At 58.6% G+C, this 20,875-nt stretch overlaps 1 protein-coding gene across 10 annotated transcripts in view; it reads right to left on the bottom strand.

Annotated features, from left to right (window-relative positions):
- The window catches only part of PAX2 (paired box 2), an 86,597-nt gene extending 66,072 nt beyond the window's left edge, over nucleotides 1-20,525 (bottom strand). For 2 of the 10 annotated variants that reach the window (XM_045581999.1, XM_045581998.1), the window contains exons 1-4: nucleotides 20,407-20,525; nucleotides 9,999-10,109; nucleotides 6,220-6,388; nucleotides 5,263-5,460 (exon numbers count right to left, since the gene is read on the bottom strand). In XM_045581999.1, coding sequence (XP_045437955.1) covers nucleotides 5,263-5,460; nucleotides 6,220-6,388; nucleotides 9,999-10,109; nucleotides 20,407-20,431 — 503 coding nt within the window. In that variant the 5' untranslated portion in view covers nucleotides 20,432-20,525. Of the gene's footprint in view, nucleotides 1-5,262; nucleotides 5,461-6,219; nucleotides 6,389-9,998; nucleotides 10,110-11,165; nucleotides 11,306-20,406 lie in introns of those variants that run through there. The other 8 variants (XM_036438876.2, XM_036438874.2, XM_045581997.1 and 5 more) reach the window with 7 other exon arrangements.
- Between the last annotated feature and the right edge of the window lie 350 nt (nucleotides 20,526-20,875).

Raw genomic sequence — 20,875 nt, 5'->3', positions numbered from 1 at the left:
GCTTGGAGCGGACAATGGTGGCCCTAGCTTAAGGTGTTCCTTTATCAGTCCTGCTGAGAAGACTGAGAAGCAGGACTTATATCCCATGTGAGCTCATAAGAAACTGACTCTTCGGAGTACAAGCTCTTGGTGCTGGTGGGTGGATGGGTTGATTCATCTTCTGTACCAGTGACTACTATCACTACTCTTTCTCTGGAAGCTGTACCTAGTCCACAAACACGTATCATCACATAAACAACCACGTGATCCCATGTGTATAAAACCAAGCCCCTTTCCCAACTGTTCCCTTCCACCCAACTTCCACGGTGCCTTTCATTTCCTGATCTACTTTGCACATCCATCTTCCCCTCGTGCCAATATACTCACAAAGACAGTGCTCTCCCCTGCCACACCCCACTCTCTCCCCAATACTCCTGGCACCCTGTGTCCTTTCTACGGAGGCTGCTCCTGCCTGGCCCCATCTCCACTTGGCTAATTCCCCCTGTGGCCCCTGTATTGAACTGTTGTGTTGTCCATTTCCCTGTGACACGGCTCTGGTTACAGAGTTATTGATTGGTTTTCATGCAGACAGATGGGCCCTTCCCGAGCTCCCATCGAGATCCCTGCATGTATGGGCTGATTGTTGCCTCCCAGAGTGTAGGATTGCACTGGAGACCACCCTCTATGCAACCTCCACGGCCCAGGCTGTGGATGGTAATAAATGGGAGCAGCCTGAGCGATAATAAAAGCAATTGAATGGGTTACCTGTGCAGACACAAGATTTATGCCTCTTCATTTTTGATGTGATTGTTTTATTGAGTTCTCAGAATAGTTGGGGCACTATTTATTTATTTATTTATTTATTTAGGGGTTTCCCTTTCTTTTCTTCCTTGCCTCACCCTCCAAAATCCACGTGGAGCTTCCACAATTCTTCCTGTCTGCCTCTTCCTAAGAGTTGCCAGCTGAGGTAAGAACTCAGGGCAACCAGCCATTGGTCTCACCTGAAAGTCACTTTGTGGCCTGAACGCCCACTCTGAGCCAGCCACCAGGGAAACAGACTAATATGACTGCTGGCCAAGAAGTCTGAAATAACTAAGAGAACAAACATGGCTCTTTAGAAGGACAATGCCAGTTCGTTTTAAGGAATAAGGGGACCAATAGTCATGACTGTAACATGTGATACTCTAATGATCTCAGCAACAGAAGACCCCTCTCTGGGGAGGGTCAGGAGAGCAAGGCTTCTCAGACAGAAACTGACATGTGTGCTTGCTATTTGTGACCCAGTCTGGTAGCCCGGGGGCCAAGAAGGCAAGTTCTCTGTCCTTGTTTTTCTCATCCCTTTGTGGGAAGGTCTTCTTAGCCCATCAACTTGCCTTGGCTCTTTGCCACGAGACCAACAACCCTGACCACCAAACAGCTGCAAGGGTACGAAGATGTGGCAGGAAAAGCTGCACCTCTTGCCTGGCTTCGTGCCAACCCAGGTCCAAGAGTCAAACGTGCAATGTTCTAGAAACCTGAGTTTCAGAGAGAGAACATGTCCTCAGCATTCCCTTGGCTAGGATGAGTGGCCCCCGGCTTATTTAGAAAGGTCTCTGAATGGACAGCTGGTAGGCCACTGTCACCCCACAGCCAGAGCTCTGATGAAGACCTGTGAATGATATAGCACCGGTCTATAGCTTTCTTGACGCCAGTGTTGCCCCTGTAAGAGAATGAATGTACTCACTGAGGGCCAAACTGGCTAAGAGAGAGTGTGGGTAGCAGGTGATCAGAGTGCCCTGGTCCCAAAGTGTGTAGGGCTGAAAAGGCTAGAAGAGTGACGGCCTCCTTGTCAGCTCATTCTAAGAGGTTGCCCTCAGGGGATCTCCAGTAACCCTAGACTCTACTTGGAGTTTGTGCCTGTTCTTTCAAAGGAGCTGTAAGTATTCTACCTAGAGCAACAGCCAAACCAGGTTTTTATGGCGGGGTCTCTCTTTCCCGCATCCAGCACAGAAAGAGAGATGAACCAGTTCTGAGTAGAGTCCCAGGCGCTGTCTACAGGCTTTGGTACACAATTAGGAAAATCCTTCCCGCCTAGGCAATTGTGATTTAACTAGGTGACTTTTCCCCTTTCAGCGGCATGGATCTCACCCCATCTCTTCCCCTCTCCAGGCCACTTCCCACCCCAGGTTTTCATCTCAAGTCACCTGCTTATAAACACCCACCCTCTACAGTGGCAGTATACAAGCTGAAGAACTGGCAACTCCATGCTCAGTGATCAGTCACCCGATATTGAGAACGATTCAGGTGCTAAGAAATGATTCACATACTAAACAATTCATCAATCCTCCAGAATTTTGACAGCGGTTTCTGGAGGTGGAGGTGGGGGCCGGGGAGGGAGGCCTCCTTGACCTTCCCCATTGCCTAAGAGAAGTATTTCTATGAGGACCTGCCAGTGGAGAATGTGGGTTGGCTGTCCAAACTTTTATCACGATGGGATCAGAGAAAGTCAGAACCGTTTTTGAAAGCACGAGAAGCAATTTAGTTTATAACCATAGCAGCATATTTCAAGTGCGGCGACAGCATCTGTTTTGAGGCGAAGAATATGAAAAACTTTACGCTTTGGCTCAGGTGGGTGAGCATGTGTGGACTTCCTTTCTTGCCAACCACGGGCACATGCACACCCTTACTCATAATGGTTATAAAGTACCCAACGCACGTTGGCATCTCACCAACAGCAAAGCTCTCAACTCAAGCCCTACCTGTTCCCCAGGACACTGCACTCTCTGCACAGCAGGGAATCTCCAGGCTCTTTCCATAGAGGCTGAGGATTGGCAAAGGTCCGGACATCACTAGACCAGCAGAAACACCTGCCTTTCTCAGGCTTTAGGGTGAAACACCACGTTTCAGATAACTTTTTCCCCTTCAGAACAAAGCACCTACAGGGCTGAATGAAGCGAAAGGCATGGGGCCCAGATGCATCCCTCTAGCTCCTACTCAGCAGCACACTGGGTAGCTCTCAGAATTCTTTCCAAAATATTCATTATGATAGGATTCTGTCCCAAAACAAAATCGAGAATGTCCCTCACAGTGCCTTGTTGACAAAGCAAGTGGGGAGCCTAACTACAGACCCCGAGCTTCCCTGTTCCTCTCCTCCCTCTCTCTCTCCATCGACAGCAGCACCTGCCCACAGATGGCTATTGCTCCGCACCCAAAGGCGGCCTCCATGCCCCTCAGAGGATAGGCCTCCGTACTGAACAGATTCTGCAGCTGTCAGAGCTGTCAAGCTGAGGCTGCTCTTTCTCACACCCTCATTTCAACCAAGACTCACTTCTCTACTTTCTCCCAATTCTGACAGATGCACCTTAAGGCCTTTGGAGCTTGATCCTAGGATCCCCTGTCCCCTGTTTTCCATGGCTCTTCAGGATGAGAGCATCCCCAAACTTTTCCCTAAGCCAGCTTCCAAAAGCATCTTAGTCAGTGACAAGTGTATTTTGGGGTGAGGGGGCAAGAGATGCTATATAAGGGATGCTGCCCCCATGCCTGTCTTAATTGCTCCAATCCTCGGCCCATCAAGGGAAGCAAACCGCCTTAACCTTACTTTAAAAGCAAATCCTATCACTGACGGCGGCATTTCTCTCTAATGTTCTCCAGAACACCAGCACCCACACCCAGCACACCTGCTCCTCAGCAGGGCTCCTTTCCTCTCACGACCCCAGTCCCAACTCACTCCAAGGACCAGCCACCAGCCAGGAGACTAAATGTCCAGATGGCTTGAAAAACAATGCTTTGTCTCCTTTCCTTTCCTAGCCACTACTCCTGCCTCAGCCCCAGCCTTCCCCTCTGGCTTTTAAATGCAAAAGACTCATTCCTCTCTGGAACCACGCAGCATCTTTCCCCAGCTTCTTCGGAAGGAAGGTGTCTGAATGTCAGATTGCTATGCTTTCAGTACCTAGCTGAGCCAGGCCCAGGGAGCTTGAGGGTTTTCGGAGGGTGTATAATTAGCTGATCAGTATTATGTTACCCTGTTCATAACTGGATAACCATTTTAATACAGATGGTACACACCGGGATAATTTCTGGGGTCGCCTTGCAGTACGTTACAGCAGGAGTGTGGCAGAGGGAATCTTCTTTAGCCAAGGTACATTCTACCAGCTAATTTCACCTGCTGTTTTCAGGATGATTTGGGATAATTCCATATCATTTACAAATTATTTTTTAAAAAAACCACCTTGATATGTGATGCCAGTTTCTGAATTATTAGATAGTTTAGCCTTTATTACCCTGAAAATAAGCCTATGAAAAGTGCAAAGAATAACGAGGGTATGAAACTCTTACCCTCATCATCTCATCTGGGGATTTGCCTTAACATGGAGGGCATGGGTTGCAAGGCTGGCCAAGGTCATCTGGAACATGTACAGGGTCTCTGTTAATGCCAGGTTGTACAGTTCTGTGATGCTGAAACCATCCTATGTCCAACCACTGCTTATGTGTGCCGTGCCCACCACAGATAGACATATTTGCACGCTAGCTGGGTGCACATACATGGACTGAGTGGCTTGGAGATCGGGAGACTAACTTCTGCTATTACATGTCAAGCTGATTCAAGCCTGTGTCATAGGCCTGGTTACAGGCACTCCAGGCGGTTAGAGGCATCTCCTCAGGTTCAGCCTCAGAACCCAGAGTTCCCCCTCCCTGACTGAGCTCCCGCTCCTTGTCCACCTTCTCTAGTCCCTGCCAACTGCTGGCGAGTGGTTGGCGTCTGCTCCGAAGGCCTGGACACTCCTGCCTGTGGGCCGGAAATTTGTGCGAAGCTGGCTAGCGAGGCCTGGGCTCTGGGGGGGACAAGCTTTGTGGGAGTTGGCAGGGAGGATGGGGGAGCCGGGGCAGGCTGCTGTCCCTGGGGAAGGGAGTATGCCTTTAGAAAGGGAAGTCTGTTTGGAGGCGATGAATAGACACTGGTCATTTTAAAGGCTTTGGCTGTGGGCTGTGATTGTCTCCAGATACGGAGGCGAGTAATCTTGGAGTCTTAATTACCACAAACACTTGGATTCATTTCCAGGACGCCGGCGGGAGAAGCCTGGCAGGGAATACTCAGCCCTACGCTGGAGACGGCTCAGTCTGTCTGTCTATCTCTCTGCCTCCTAGGTCCCCTCTCTCAGCCCAAAACACTCTGGGGCTGGGAGTAGGGAGGAAGGGCAGAGGCTGAAGTTAAGATCCAAGATCCCAAGATGGAGTGCTGGGGTGCACTGGCGGGCAGGAGGCGGAGCCGGAGCCCTGCTCTGCAGCCCAGGGTGGCATGCTCACCTGTTGATGGAAGAGACGCTGGGCACCGTGTCATTGTCGCAGATGCCCTCGGCCAGCAGCCGGTCGCGGATTTCCCAGGCGAACATAGTTGGGTTCTGTCGCTTGTATTCAGCAATCTTATCCACCACTTTGGGCGTTGCCACCTTGGGCTTGGAACCGCCTATCACTCCGGGCTTGATGCTGCCAGTCTCGTAGTACCTGCTCCGGGAAGGCCGGCGGGTCAGCGGGAAGCAGTGGTGGCAGGGGCAGGGGGGCTGTGGGTTCCAGAGACTCTGAGCCACTCTCCGGCCCAGAGCAGCCGGCACAGGGGGAAAGGCCCGGCATGGCTGAGGGGGCGCTTAGCTAGGGCGGGGGACTCCACGGAGGATGAGAGGGTGGACAAGGGGACACTCCCTCCAGGGAGGGAGCTCAAATAGGTGCCCCTAGGAGTGAAGGTCCAACCTTTCATTTGGGAAGAGTTTCCGCCCCCCAAGGCAGACCAGGACTAAGACACTAAGTCTCCAGCCCTTTCCCACTTAGAGCGAGCCCCTGTGAGAACCAAGACCCTCCTTCCACTTCCCCAGGCTTATGTTTCTCCTCTTGGGGGTCCGTTTTCCCTCCTCCCCTATTCCTCCAGTCCCCTGTCTATAAACTCTGCTAGAAGAGGCATCCCGGTCCCCCTTCTTGAAGAAGGGAATCAGGTTGCTTCCCCTCTAGGACCCTGGAGCCGTGCAGGCGCTGGCTGACCCTGCTCCACCCTCGCTCCTGGGGCTGCAGCCACCACCTGAGCGCCTTCTCCAAAAGGGGCAGCTCTCCAGATTACCCCGCCCCCCCCCCCCCCCCCCCCCGTTGGGGCACTTCCCTCTCCCGCTGGCATCCTCAACTTTTCGCCAAGTCCGCCAAGTCCTGGGGCTGGAGACCCAGGGCCGATGAAGGGAGGAGGCAGGGCGTCTCCCCGGGCAGCTCCGAGGCCCTCACCTGCCCAGGATCTTGCTGACGCAGCCGTGGCTGACCCGCAGCTGCCGGGAGATGTCGCAGGGCCGCACACCTTGGTGGGCGAGCTCCACGATGCGCTGCCTCACCACGTCGGGCAGGGGCCGGCCGTTCACAAACACCCCCCCAAGCTGGTTCACACCCCCGTGCCCTGCTGGGGAGAGACAAGAAAAAACACAACACCCCACAGACAGCAGGGACCGGCCATTAGTCAGGGTCCTCGGCCCTGGACCCCTGGACGTGTGAAAGGAGCAGGCAGGGCAGAGGGGCATGTTCCCGGAGTCTCTCAGGAGAATGGGGGCCGGATGGTGGATTGGGACCTACGGGCTGGGAAAGGTGCGGAGGTGCAGCAGTTTGTTGGGTGGAGGGCAGGGAAAGGACAGGCTCAGAGACCAGTGAGACACAGGAGAGAAAGCGAGCAAAGGGATGGAGGTGCAGGACGAGAGACAGGACAGGGGAAGGAGAAACACAGCCGAGGGGGAGATGAGGCCGGCAGGAAAGAATGAGGAAGAAAGGAAGGGCCGGACAGCGGACAGAGCCTGCGTGGAGCGGTCCCCGCCTGAGTAGGATGGAGCGGTCAGTGCGTGCGGGGCGAGGTGCTCGGAGGCAGGTGTTTTTCGAGGTCTAAGTCCTATGACTCTCTATAAAAGGGTCTGAACACAGGGACACCCCTAAGTCCCTGACACCCCCCCCCCTTTTGCTCTTTACCTTGTCCCTAGTATTTATTTTTAATCGGATTGAAGTTTTCCTACCTCCGTCTCTGTGTTTTTGTTTTCTGGTGTTGGTGTTTTTTTTTTTTAATCGAGTTTTCCTTTCCTTTATATTTTCTATCCTCTCGTCTCCCTACTGGTTAAAGTTCAAAAAAAGCCAGGCGGAGGAGGGAAGGCTGAGGAAGCAGGGGCCGAGCTGGCGGTGCTCAGACCCAGCGGCAGCGGAGAGCGACGGGGCCGGGAAGCAGCCTGGGGAGAGCGCAGGCTGCTAGGCTCGGCCACGGCCGCTGCGCCGGACTCGGGGCCCACCGCCTCGCCCTGGTCGCCCGAGACAGGTCGCCTTGGCGAGCTGAGGCCTCACGGAGGGACCTTGAGCAGCCAGCCTGGGCCAGCTCGCACCCTTCTGACCTCTCCGACCCGACCCGGCAGCCTACCGGACACCACGCAGCAGGGCGGCCGCTCTCCTGGCGAGGAGGAGGAGGAGGAGGAGGAGGAGGAGGAGGAGGAGGAGGAGGAGGAGGAGGAGGAGGAGGAGGAGGAGGAGGGCGCTGACTCTCCAACCAAACTCCTGCCCAGGGTGCCAACCTCAGAGCCCAGGTGGTTCCAGATGCCAGGCTCGAGGGCGCTGACCGCCGGCTCCCCCTTCTCCCTGGCCTAACGCAGTCTAGACACCCTGCGCCCTGAGCGATCCAGCCGCAGCCACATTCCCCATCAACCCGAGCCCAGAGACTTCCAGCGCCCGGCTGGGCCGGACCCTGCGGTCCACCCGCCGCCCCTGCAGGACTAGCCTCGGGCGACTTTCTTTCGGAGAAAGCGGGGACGCCTGCGTCTCCCGGCCCTTCTGGGGGGATCCGAGCTCCGGCGCAAACCCCAGGGAAGAGGTCTCCGATGGGAGGCTGGGGGAGGCCGGGACCTCTTCTTTTACCCTCTCATTCCCGCTGGTCTCCCTACCCCTAGCCCCTCTGCTCACCCCTCCCCGCCCTCCGAACCTCACCCATCAATAATTTAGGCCCCGGGAGAACTCGCGTTACCGGTCTGAAAAGGCGACAGCTGCGGGCAGATTAAAGATGAATAATTCAGCCTTCCCGGGCTCCGGGCCCGGCCCCGCATCCCCAATCTAAGGGGTGGCAATGGCAGGGGGCCCGGCGGGAGTCCAGGGCCGGGGCTCGGAGCCGGCAGGCGCGGAGTCCGGCCTGGAATGCGCCACCGGCGCCGGCTGCGGCTGCGGCTGCGGCTGCGGCTGCTCGCGGGCCAGTCCGCCGCCCGCGCCGCCGCCCGCGCCGCCGCCGTCTCTCCCTTCCTCCGATCACCTTCAGCTCGCCTTGCTCCCCTTCGGGTTTCCAGGTGCCCCCCGTGGGCGGCCGGGATGCGGCGGGTCCCCTCGGAGCGGCCAGAGAGGAGAGCGGGAGCGGAGGCGGCGGCGAGCGGCGGGCGGGCTGGGCGACGCCGCGCGCAGACCCGGCTTCACTCCCGCAGGAAAGGAGCCTGGATTCTGGCTCGGCTCGCGGAGACCCGCCGCAGATCAGGGCTCCTGGCTCGGGTGTCCTGTGCTTGGATATTATTTAGGAAAATGTATTTTATCCAAGAGGCATTTTTGTAAAGCTCCCCCCAATACCCCCTGTCATGCTAAAATGTATGCTTAGAGGAAAAACTCAGCTCTTCTTCTGGGCTCTCTTATTCAAAGCATCTATCGAGCTAATTCTAAAAAGTTTCCCTGGGAAAAGTTACAAATCATCCTTAATTATTAATCTACAAGGAGATGTTTTTATTTGGGATCCACGTAGCTTTTTTAAAAAGCCTGAAAAAAAATCTCTGAATTGTTTTTCCAAGCTAAAGACACATGACATGAATGAAATTCAAATTTAATTAAAATCATTCCCTATTCTTAATTTTTTGTTGTTTCTTCGCTCCTCGCCTCTTTTTTTTAGTCACACCCTTCCTGTTTTCTCTTTTATTCACTTTGCCCATGTTTTGATTTCGCTCTCCTTTCTCCGCTTTGGCATTTGCCTTCCTTTTGTTCTTTCCCCCATGTTTTCTCCCTCTCTGCCTACCTCCCGGCCAGGACACCGGCTGGCCCATCCTCAACCGGGAGTGTGAGGTGGGCAAGGAGCCCCCAGAACCAGAAGCATAGCCTGGCTCTGCCCAGGTGCCTCCCGGAAGCAAAGCTCCTCCACTCCGGCTCCTGCGGACTTCATTTCTCTTTGGAACCTGTCTTTGTTTTTGGAGCACCTTCCCGGGTGGGGAGCAGAAAGATGACCCCCACATCCTGCCAGGCTCCGACTCCCAACTCAAGGAGAAGAGAAGGGGAAAGAGAGAGGAGGGAGACAGGAGAGAAGGGGAAGGAAGTATTTCAAACCAGCCCATATGAAGCCTTGGTGGAGCTGGCCGCACGGAGATACTGGGAGCTGAGGGTCAGAAGGGGGCACCCCACCCCCATATTCTTCTGCCTGATTGTCCTGACACGGAGGCTGCTGATGCTCCAAGCCTCATCCTGGACAACCACATTGTGAGTTGGAGAAAGGTAGAGGAGGGGAGGGAAGAGAGGGAGGCAAAGGGAGGAAGAGAGAGAAGACAGAGAAAACAACACAAACCCTTGAAAACAGCCAGCCCATCAGTCCTCCGGCCCAGGGTAAGAGGGTGGCCAGGGAATTGGGGTTTCTGGTGTGGATGGGGTGTAGACCCAGGACTTAGCAAGGAGCAGGTGGAAGGAAGGGAGGGAGGAAAGAAGGAAGGAAGGAAGGAAGGAAGGAAGGAAGGAAGGAAGGAAGGAAGGAAGGAAGGAAGGAAGGAAGGAAAGTGGCGGGCACTGGGGAAAGTAGGAAGGCAGGCAGAGGGAGAAGTATGGGTGACAGGAGGCAGGAGAGACACGGAAGGCTTTAGAAACACTGGGACATGAGAAGGAAGAACGGAAGGGGAGACTGGGAGAAGCCCGTGTGGCCTCCAGGATGGGACATGAACACCGAGGGCCAGGGCCAGGGCCGCGCCAGGATGGAACCAGGTTGGGACGGGGAGTCCCGAGCGGAGCTGGGACAGAAGCCGGGCGCCGGTACTCACGGTGCATCGCCGAGAAGGGGTCCGCTTTGCAGTGCATATCCATGGGGAGGCAGAGGAGCGGGAGGAGCGCGGCTGCCGCCGCCGTGTCGCCTCTCAAACTCAACTTCAGGACTTGAGGAGAAAAGGGAGGGATGGCGGGGGGTGGGGGTGAGCGGGCGCCCGGCTGCGGCGGGGCGCACGGGGGCGGGGGGCGCCGCTCCGCCGGTCTCCCCGCGGGGACTCCTCCCCGGCCGCCGGCTGGGACTGGCCACCGCAGCGGCCGCAACTCCCCGCCGTCGGGGCTCGGGGCTCGGGGCTGGCGGGTCAGCAGGACGGCCCCGAGGCGGCGGGCCGGGCCGAGGGGACTTGGGGGCGCATGGCGCGCGCGGCCGCCGCGGCCGGGGCTGGAGCCGGGCGGGGGAGGCGGCTCGCTCAGCTCCCCTGGAGCCCGGTCATCCGAGAGGCGGCGGTCGGAGAGGGCGCGGAGGAGTCGGGGCGGCCGGAGGGCGCCGGGCGGGGAGTCGGGCACCCGCTCCGAGTGCCGGTGAGTTGGAGAAGTTGGCGGAGAAGTAGCAATCCTCGGGATGTCCGAGCGGGCGTCCCCGGGAGGGGAGGGCGCGGGCCGGGCCCCCGCCCCCGGGAAAGGCCGGCGCGCGCCGGGGCGGCCGGAGGGCCGGGCGGGAGGGAAGGAGCCGGTGGCGCCGGCAGCGCCGGGCTGGCCCCAGGTGGGTTGCGGCTGCGAGAGGACTCGGCCGGAGACTGGAGCCCGGGCTCCCGGTGTGTCTCTCTCTAAAAGCTGCCAAGTCCCCTCCAGACCCCCTCCCCCTCCCCGCGCCGGGAGATGGATGACTTGTCAGACAAAGGCAATAGATTCCACCACTCTGTGATTCGCCAGCGCCGGAGCCTCGAGCCTCGGCGAGGAGGGCCCCGCGCCTGTCACTCCGGTGCCGGCGAGGGGAGGGCGGGCGGCGGAGGGGGAAGCGGGAGGAAGGAGGGAGCGACGGGCGAAGGGAGATGGAGGGAGGGGAGCGGGCCGGGGGGAGGGGGACGGGGGAAGGGGAGCCCGGGATTAAAACTACGCCGAGAAACGAAACTCGCCGATAAGATGAACGTTAGATAAGGACGAGGAGCGGCCGGTGTAATGAATATTCAGGCGTCGGCGGAGCCCGGCTGGAAGTCCCCACTCACCCAGCCCCGCCATCCGCCGGCCGGTGCCCGCGTGGGCCGCGCCGCCCCGAGCCGGGTCCGCATCCCTAATCCTAACCCCCCTACTCCCCGCTCTGAGTTCCCTTCCGCTCCTTCCCGGCTCTTCCTTCCTCTCTCTGGTCCTTCCCTTTCGCCTTTCCCTCCCGAGGTGCCGCCCCACCCACGCACCCCCCAGTTCTCATTCCGGGGCAAAGCGCCCGCCACTTAGTCCTCTCGCATCCCACGCGCGGCTGCGCGGAGGGTTTCCCTCCTCATCCCCTTGCCCGTGGGGTCTGGGCGCCCAGAGCGCCCAGAGGTGGTGGACACCTGAGACAAGGACCCGCCTGCTTCAGCGGGACCCAACGGACCACCGTGGGGGAGCCGGGGACTCGGCTCCTGGAACCTGGGGTGACCCCATCAGGAGGGCTCGGGGAGGGAGACGGTGCGGGGCTGCTGGTCGCCAGAGGCGGAGGACGCAGGAGACCCAGCTCCCGGCTGGGGAGAAGAGGCTGCGAACCGGGCGGAGCGCCGCCTGCCGCCGCCGGACCCGCGGACCCGGAGCCCGGAGCCCCGCGGGCGCCTCGCGCTCCGAGGCCGGGCCGCTCCTGCCGCCGGGGCTCCGGCCCGGCCGCCGCAGCCCTGTCCGCACTCGCTCCCTCGCTCGCTCTCTCGGGTCCGCTCCTCGGCACGCACCAGGCAGGAGAAGCCCTTTGTCTCCTAACTGGTTAAGTACAGAATATCCAGGAGATCTTTATGAAATATTTTCCCTCGTCTCATAAATCATCTTGGCACTTCAGCTGATGTTTTAACTCTCCCTCTTTTCTTCCCTCCCTCCCCCCCGCTTCCCCGGGTCTGTGAAAGGGCGGCTCGGGGAAGCCCGCGCTGCGCTCCAGCCTCTCGGACCCGGACTCGGGCTCCTCTGGCCCCAGCCTGCAGACCTGGCTGTCCCGCTGGCGGGCGCAGCCCAGGAGGCCGCTAACACAGGGGCTACCCTCACCGGCTCAGCCAGAAGGAATTGCCTACGGGGCCTCTTGTACCCAGGTGTTTTTTTGTGTTTTTTTTTTTGGGGGGGGTGCACCCTTCATTCTCTCACGGGGCTAGGGCCAGGCGCAGCCTGACATGTTTCTGAGCCTCCAACTCATTAGGGGACTGGGTCTGCTGGGATCCTAGTATTTGCCCTACTTGCTAGATCCTCCTGAGCCCCATCCCCTGAATCCACCTGCTAAGTAGCTTCTGAGAGGAAAAACCCCTCGCAGCCCCCAACCCCACTTCCCTCCGGTGGCCCAGCGGATTTACCTAAGGGCAGGGCGGGAGGTGGAAGACGCAGGGTCCAGCCCTGAAGGTCAGTCTCTTCCTCCGAAGACCTGCAGATGGCGCTCTCGGGTTTGCTTTGGCCTCAAAACCCCACGAACACGCACTAACTTCGTGTGGGTGGTGGAAAAGGAGAGTTCTCGCAGCCTAAAGGGAAAGGCCTAGGAGTGCAGGCTCTTAGGGGGTATTCGTTGGTACAGACTGGGCTTTCTCGGGGAGGTCATTAACCCACAATTGGGGTTTTGGGGGGCATCGAGGAAAGATCCTTTATTGAAAGGAGCTCAGAACTCAGAACTCAGGGAGCCCTTCTCTCCCACGTCCCTGTGTTGGTCCAGGAAGTTGTCTCTGAGAGGCTGAACGACTGGAGGAACAAGACTATGGGCAGAACCACACACAGATTTAGGTTTTTCTAGAACCAGCTAGACACATCATCTACGTTACACGTATGTTGAAGTGTGGATGCAGACAACAGGCATATGCAAGAGGCATTTTCACCTTTTGTAAAGAAGGGGACTCAATGCACCAAGCATGTGGGAAGCTGTTCTCACACACATGTGCCCCCTAAGAAGTGAAGACCTTTCCATGATAGTCCAATTCCCAGGTAGTTCCCGAGATTCCAGAGTCCCACCTGTCTCACTCCGCCCCTTCTGGGACCATCTCTCCGTCCAGCACCACACTCGTTGGTCCGCCTCCCCCTTAGCCAGCCCTTCTGGGGGCTAGAAAGTCCCAGAGCCCTGCTCCCTAGTGATTTTGGCCAGGGCTCTGCCTTCTCGCCTAAGTCTCCAGGCTGAAGGGCTGGCCTCTCCTGCGGATGCTCCCTTTCCTGTCCTTCCCTTTCTTCTTCTATAGAGCCTCGTAGAGAAGAAAAGAAAAAAGAAAAGAAAAAAAAAAGAAAGAAAGGGAAGAAGAAAGAGGAGGAAAGAGAAAAGGAAAGGGAAAGAAAGAAAACAACCCAACCCCAAACACAACCGGGGCTCCGACCTGTCAGGGTTGGTTGCTTTCCCCTTCTGCCTCTAAATGAACCTTTTCTCTCTGGTGTTTTCAAAGCGGCCCATCCACCCCCCAACCTAGGGGCATTTACACTTCAAACAAGGCACCCGCCTCCCTGCGGAAATTTAAAGGCAAATAAACTTTTGGGGAGTTGCTCTGATACCCATCTCGGGATTTGCTTCATTAGCCGCCTCTGTGCATCTGATCTGCCCAATAAATCTTCCTTGTGGATCTCCATTCCTCTGCCTTCCCCACTCCCTACCCTGCCAGGCTCGCCTGGCGCCCAGAGCCCCCGCCCTCGCTGCCTTCCTCCAGCAGAGCTGCCTGCATCTCTCCGCTTGTCTTGTGTCTGCTCTGCTGGGGGGTAGGTGTCCAGAGACAGTAGTTCCCCTTGAGTCCTTTCTCTGCCCTACTATGCACAAACACACAGACCCCCCAAGCCAAACCAACCGCCCAGCTAGCACCCCAACTCCCAACTGGGTTTCATTGTGCATGAAGGGATAGGTTCGTGGAAACCCTGTCTGTTTGCCCCCAATTGCACCGATTCTTTCTTTGGAGATCCTTCTGCTCGTTTTCCAGTTTCCCAGTCCCTGACCCCGGGCTTTCCACCCGGGTGAGGAGAAGTAGGTGTGGCTGCCTCCCCTCGGCAGGATGGGCCCTGAACGGTGTGGCCCAGGCACCCCACCTCCACAGGTTTGGGAAGGCGGCTTGGTCCGGGGGGACTGGGGCTGCGGGAGCCCCCCCCCCCCCCAGAGGTGCCCCAGCCTGCTGGCCGGGGCCTGCCTTCCTCCTTCCACTCCTGAGGCCTCCTGGGGAGGAGCGAGGGGAGCCAGGGCCCGGCCTCTCAGGGAGGGGATTAGAAATTCCGAAATTAAATGTATCTCCCTAGGAAATGCTTCCCACAGCGAGGACCAAATTAAATGCATTAAAGTTCAGGGGGGAAAGAAGCTGTTTAGAACCGACAGGGGGAAAACTAGTCCGAAGGGAAGAGGAGCGGAGAGGAGGAGGGGAGATAAGAGGGTAGTGCAGAGCAGCAGCTCCGCCCGTTGAGTTCCTTTTCTGAATTATTCCCAGTTTTGGAAGTCATCGTCTCCACAAAAAAGAAAAGAAAAAAAAGTTCGTCCCACAACCCAAGTCCCGGGTGGCGCGACCCACTCGCCCCAAGGGTCCCAGCACCCCGGGGCGCACCCTGGGAGATCAGATTCCAGGCGGCGGGCGCACGCATCCTGCCCCCTCTCCGGCTCGGCCTGCCCAGCGCCTGCCCAGCCCTTTCCCCTCCTCCTCCCCTTTCTCTCCCCACCCCTCCCCCTTCCTAGCCCTCTGGTCACGTTGGAGGATTTTTTTTTTTTTTTTTGGAAGAGCTTCTGGTACAATATGGAGCACCATGGGCTGCAATTTCACACTCCACGGCACATTCCCCCTAAAGCTACTTTTTTTTTCTTCATCTAAGACCCCCTAATTTCTGCTTCCTCGCCCCCTCCCTCGCTCCCTCCCTCCCTCCTGCTCTCACTTTTCTTTTCCTGCTTTTGTTCCCGATATTGGGCTCCCTGCGTGAAGCCCGGGGGGCCGGAGCGCAGGCCGCCCCGCCCTCTCGGTCTGTTGGTCCTGCGGAGGCCCGGGCACGTGCTGCGCCTTTCTCTTCCCGGACCCTCCCCCTTAGCCCGCTTCTCCTCACTACGCGTCCGGCGACCCGCCCGGCCCTTCGCAGCCCCTTTGAAGGGAGACGACAATGCAAGCCACTTGGCCACCAAAGCCGCCTCTCAGTGGCACGGGCCGGCCAGGTGGCTGCCGCTGGTGGGCCACCCGACCGGGGAGCAGAAAAAAATAGTCAAGACAGGTCTAAACTAGGAGTGGAGGGTTCTGCCCAGCAGAGAACAAGCTTAGAGGGTGGGGTGGGGGGAGGCAGCGAGATTGTGCAGTGAGGCCCTGGTCAAACCTGGACACAGTCTGTCCCTCCACACCCACCCACACCCAGACCTCTGAACGGCTAAAGGGACTGACCACTCACCCCAGAGCCCACGGAAAGGAGCAGCAGCCACCGCCTGCACAGTCCTGCCTCTCTGGGCCTCAGTCTTTCTGCCTGTGAAATAGGGATAATGACACCAGTCTTGCCTACTCTACGGATCTAGCCAATAGGAAAGCATTTATAAAGCCGGACATTTCCATAGTAGATGAAGGAATAAGCGCCTCGCTCTCTGAACCCTTAGCCTTGCACAAGGAGGGAAGGGAGGGACCTGGGCATTTAGGCAAGGCAGGGGGTGGTATTTTCCAGACAACTTCTGTCCTATAAAGGTAACGAGGAGATCCCTCCCTGGCTCCCTTCCTGGGCTCTTCCCTTTCAGAACCGTTTCCTGTCCAATAACCACACCACACCCGGCACATGTCCCCCACCCTGCGTTCTCTCCTTCCTGCCATTCCTCCATTACCACTTCTTCCTGCACGCCTGCCCCACGGCACTAGCGCAGCTGCTTGGGGATCCGTTCAACACCCCACCCCCGCCCGAACAGCCGGGTTCATTGTGGCCTCTGGCGCGGTCCCCTTTGGGCCAATCTGCCAAAACCATCGGGAGGAGCTGGCCCATTGGCGGAAATTTTGGGGAAGGAAATCCCGTCCAGTCCGGTTGGTTCCAAACAAAGAAAGTTGGTCCTCCCAGGACCTGCAAGTCAACCTGCCAAAACCAAAGCGGAGATGAGACGGTGCGGCAAGGCCCAGCCAAGGGGAGGTGTGGATGGGGGGAGAGGGGCGGGGAAGGAAGGGGCGTGAAGGGGGTGCTGAGGGAAGGGAGAAGGCACCTGTCCCTGGAAGGCCTGCAGAAGCTAATTTGGGAAAAGTTGAGGTTCCCGCCGGCCAAGTATGCCCTCCCAGGTTCCTCCCCAAGCCGGGGTGAGAGAGTCCAAGGGAGGCTGAGTGTCGGTGCCCAAGTAATGATTAACCCTCTTCTCGGCCAGGGCCTGAGCCCTCAGCCTAGCCTGGCTGTGGTGGAGGGAGACGGTGCCGGCGGGCCCGGGCGTCCAGGCTGTGAGGCAAGGGGCCAGCGGTACAAGGGGCAGCCGAAGGGGAACTCAGTGCTAAGCAGGGGGAGCGCAACCCCAGAGGCCGAGCGGATCAGAGGAAGCGAAGCAGCCGCGGCCAGAGGGCGAGGACAGGAAGGGGCCGGCGGCGAGGCGCTGGGCTCTGCAGCGCCGGGGAGCATGGGGAGAGGGGCGGGAGCAGCCTGGCGGGCTGAGTTGTCCCAGAGTTGAGAGCCAGCACCAAATCTACTCTCGGATCCATCCGCGGCGCCCGCCCTCCCGTCCTCCTCTGCCAGCAGTGGTGCGGGTGCGAGGAGCGGGCGGAGAGCGCGCCAGAGCCGGGAGCGGGTAAGGAAGGGGAGACCCGCCCGCGGCCGGGGCAGCGAAGGGCAGGGCCGCCCCGGCGGGTAGGGGCTGCTGGGCGACGCGAAGTGGCTGCAGACAAAGGACCAGAGCGGAGGGGTGAGGGAGAAACGGGGGAGAGAGGGGCTGGAAAGACAGGTGAGGACCAAGGGAAAGAGGGCTCTCTCCGGGGACCGGCCGAGGTCAGCCTCCTCCTGCAGCCTCCGCCCCCTCTAGCCTGGAGCCCAGGTTGGGGTGGGGGGTGCGGGAGGGGGGGGCGCTCACTCCTGCTTGGGTTCGGGGCCTGGGGTTGGGGCAGGAAGTGTTGCTGGTGTGTGTGTGTGTGTGTGTGTGTGTGTGTGTGAGAGAGAGAGAGAGAGAGAGAGAGAGAGAGAGAGAGAGAGAGAGAGAGCGCGAGCGAGCGAGCGCCGCGTTGGGCAGGTTGGGGACAGTCCTTGGCTGTAGGCTCAGGCCCCTGCCCCAGCGGCTGCAAGCCTCCGCCCTCCACCCTTTGGGGTCCAGAGCCGTCCACCCCCACCCTCCCCAACTTGAAACAAAAGGGCTGAACCGAATCTCTCAGGAGTCAGGACACTGGCCCCTTTTGGGAAAAGTGCTTTGGTTTGAGACGGTAAGGGTTATCCGCATCCAGGAATATATAACTTTTCTGTCACTGTTCCCTGGGGGGATGGGGGGAAAGATGCAAAATAAAAATCAGACAGAATAACGACCAGTCCCAGCAGTTCAATCCGCCACGTCTGGCCCTCTGGCCGTTGAAGGAGGTATAGACCCGCGGTTAACGAATCGAAGAATCTGACTCATGTAAGGGGGAAGCCTCTTCCAATTTCTAAATCAACTAACAAGAATTTCTTGTGTCTCTGGGCAAGGGGGTCGGGAGAGTGTGTGTGTGTGTGTGTGTTGTAAGGGTGTGAAAAGTGTGTGTCATGGGGTAGAAAAGGGAGTCTAGGCAGACAGCTGTGTCCCAGGCGGGGCTGAGCTAGGAGCTCGGACCCCTATCCAGCACCTCCCCCTCCTCCCTGTGCCCTGGGCTGCGCGGCTGCTCCCAGGCCAAGGCCTCGCAGCCTCATCCAGAGGGGCCGCCAATCAATCCCACAGGTCAACACATCAATTAATAACGGGGTGAGGAGGCCTGGCGGGAGAGGGCGGGGAGGCGTGGGGCTGTGTCTCCCCCAGGCTCTGAGAGCCCAGCAGCGGGCCAGGGAGTGGGAGGGGTCTAGGAGGGCAGCCAGGGCCCTGGGGACTCACTGGGGGCCAGAAAGTGGGCGCAGGGCTCAGGGACAGAGAGGCAGGGGGCCCGAGAGCCGGCTGGGACAGGCCCAAAGAGGCAAAGGAAGGACACGAAGCAAAAGGTCTTGTGTTTATGGTTCTGGGGGTTTGGGTGGTCTGAGCGTAGTTGATCTAGATGCTGGTTCTCTCCCTGACTCCTTGCCCTCCCCCCTTTTCTGGTGGTTTTCGCTGCTCTGGTACAGGCTCAGGGACACTAAGTAAAACCCGGATCCTTCGCAAACCCGGCTGCAGCGGATGCGCTGGGGCGTCTGCGGCAGCGCTCGCACGCGTGTGTCATTGTCGTTTTGAAGGGGCTGGCTGGAGCCAAAAGGGACGCGGGGGTTCGCCTGGGCGACGGGAGGCCCCGGGGGCAGCTATGCCCCAGCCAGACGTGTGTGTGAAAGAGGTGAGGGTAGAGGAGAGGGAGGGAGCAGTGAGCAGAGAAAGAGAGAAGGCGGCTCGGAGGGCGGAAGACTCCTGAGTGCAGCGGGGCCTCATCAGCGGGAATTCAGCTTCCTTCCCTAGAATGAGCTCTCCTCGCTCAGGCCTGGCTCCACAGCTCCTCCCCACCATCCCCAAACCGCGCCTGGCGGGAATGCGATCCTCTCAGCCTTAAAAGCAGGGAAAAGAGCGAAGGGAAGGGAGTGCAAGCCGGGAGAGCCGCTTCTGGGTAAGCGCCCTGGTCCCTCCGAGTGTCCCTCACGCCGGGAAAGGAGATGAGGGCTCTGACGGGCGGTCAAGGATGCCCCCCCCCACTGCTCTGCCTTCTCCTTGAGGCGCTGTAGAGAGTCTTCTGGGAGGGGGAAGCTAGTCCAGGCACCCCAGGCCTGCAAGGCAGGGAGAACTGCCTTTCAAAGGCGAACACGGAAAAGTGGGAGTGTCAGCAGACTGAGCAGAGGGGACAGGGCGAGAAGGAGGAAGAGGGGCAGGGGACAAAACAGACCCGGATAGAGTGAGGGCGAGAGGAGCCCTGTGCGGGCGGAGGACGAGAGGGGGAGAGAGGTTCCCAGGAAGGCCCGGCCATTAGCTCTGTCCTTGGGCTGCATATTTATACGGTCGAGGGGGTGCACAGATGGGCTCTCAATTGAATTCCATCTTCAACACCATCAGAGATTGATTTTGTACTCGCTTTTAATTTTGCCATAATTAATTAGATCATTACAACTGTTTGCTATTGATCTCCCTACTTAAACCTCTGGTGCAGAGGGGTGGCCCAGAGCCCTAAGAGCCCAGGAGGCCACCGCTGACACTCCTGGGGGCCCAGGTTCCATTCCCATGGGGGATGGAAACAGCCCAGGGACCATGGGCCAAGAATCTAGAGGAAGGGGGCGGAGGGGGGGGTGCTGAGGGTGGGAACTGCATTATCAGCTGAAAGAACAGAACCTGAGTTGGGGGGGGGGGTGTGAGGGGAAGAAGAAGATTTGAGGAAAGGGAGGAGTGAGGCTAGAGTTAGTCTTTGACCCCCATGGAATTGTTTGGAAAACTCTTGGTAACCTGATCCAACCTCCTCCTCTGCCCCCTCCAATCTAAAGCTAAACTTGGGTCCCTAGTTTCCTACTGGACTACACCAGTGCACTGAGTGAGCAGACAGAGCTGAGCTGTCAGGAGAGGGAGAGGAAGGGGAAAAAAGAGAGAGAAGCCCTCCACAATCTTTGCTTTTTGGGTAAGCAGCTTCACATTCTCCCCACCTGGGTCCCCTGGGGCCCGCCATCTTTCCCCTGTCCCAGGCCTCCCTTGATTTTTTTTTTTTTTTTTTTTTGCGTTTCTCCACACGTGTTAGGCACACACACCAGTGCTTCCACTTTGGCTCCTACTCAAATACTCAAGACCTTCACACACGTGCACACTGACATGCACACAGCAAGTCCCCATCCACTTGCACACATGCAAACGCACCCATAAGCAGTTCCCACCAGAAGCTAAGGCCTTCCCAGGGCGCCCCCCCCCCCCTTGGAGAAAGTTGTGCAAAATATTTCCACCGAGGGAAAGTGGAAAGATCAAGTCCTGAATGCGCAACGGAAAGGAAATGCCAGGTTCTGTAGAGAGACCAGGAGAAGTTGTAACTCACTTCTTCTGGACGGAAAGTTTTAAGCAGATTTAGAGAACAGTGGGCGGGAAAGCCCAGGAGGCCCCAGTCCAGTGGTGGGAAGACGCCACAGAGCCCAGTCCCCAGCCCTTACGGAGGCCCAAAGAGCAAGCATAGAGAGGGGGGGGGAGTGGAGTCCGCCCCTGGCGTGGCCGCCCCCACTCCTCTCGGTCAAACCCTGCCCCCCCTACGGCGCGTACCGGCCCCTCCTGCCTCTCACCTGCCCGGCCAGAGCGCTGTTCCATGCTCCGCTCCCCGCCGCCGCTGTCTGGGCCTGGGTCTCGCTCGTCTCTCCTTCGCCGCCGCCGCCCGAGAGCCGGGCGCAGCCACCCAAGACTGAGCGGCTCAGATAACCGGCTGCCTGCCTGCCGCCGCGGCGGGCCCGCTCCTGCCCGCGCTGCACACCCGGCCGCCCGCGCGCGGGGAGCCCCGCTCCCGCCCCCGCACACGCGCGCCCCCGCCCCCAGGCCCGCAGCCAGCCCCAGGCAAGCGGCTCCCGCGCTGCCAGTGGCACCCAAAGACCCAGTCCCCAGCCTAGACGCCTCCGGCACGCTCTCACCCCACCCCTTCTTCCCCGTGACGGGCGCTCCCCGTTGGTCTCCAGCCTCCAACGCAGGGCGGCTGTCCTACTCTCATGCACACCCCCACTTTGGTGAGGTCCCCTTCCCGGTGACCCACAGCATTGGTCC

Source organism: Pipistrellus kuhlii, unplaced genomic scaffold (assembly GCF_014108245.1).
Source record: "Pipistrellus kuhlii isolate mPipKuh1 unplaced genomic scaffold, mPipKuh1.p scaffold_m20_p_15, whole genome shotgun sequence".
In the NCBI taxonomy this organism is placed as follows: Eukaryota; Metazoa; Chordata; class Mammalia; order Chiroptera; family Vespertilionidae; genus Pipistrellus; species Pipistrellus kuhlii.
The sequence above is the reverse complement of the archived record's forward strand: the minus strand, read 5'-3'. Positions and strand labels throughout refer to the sequence as shown.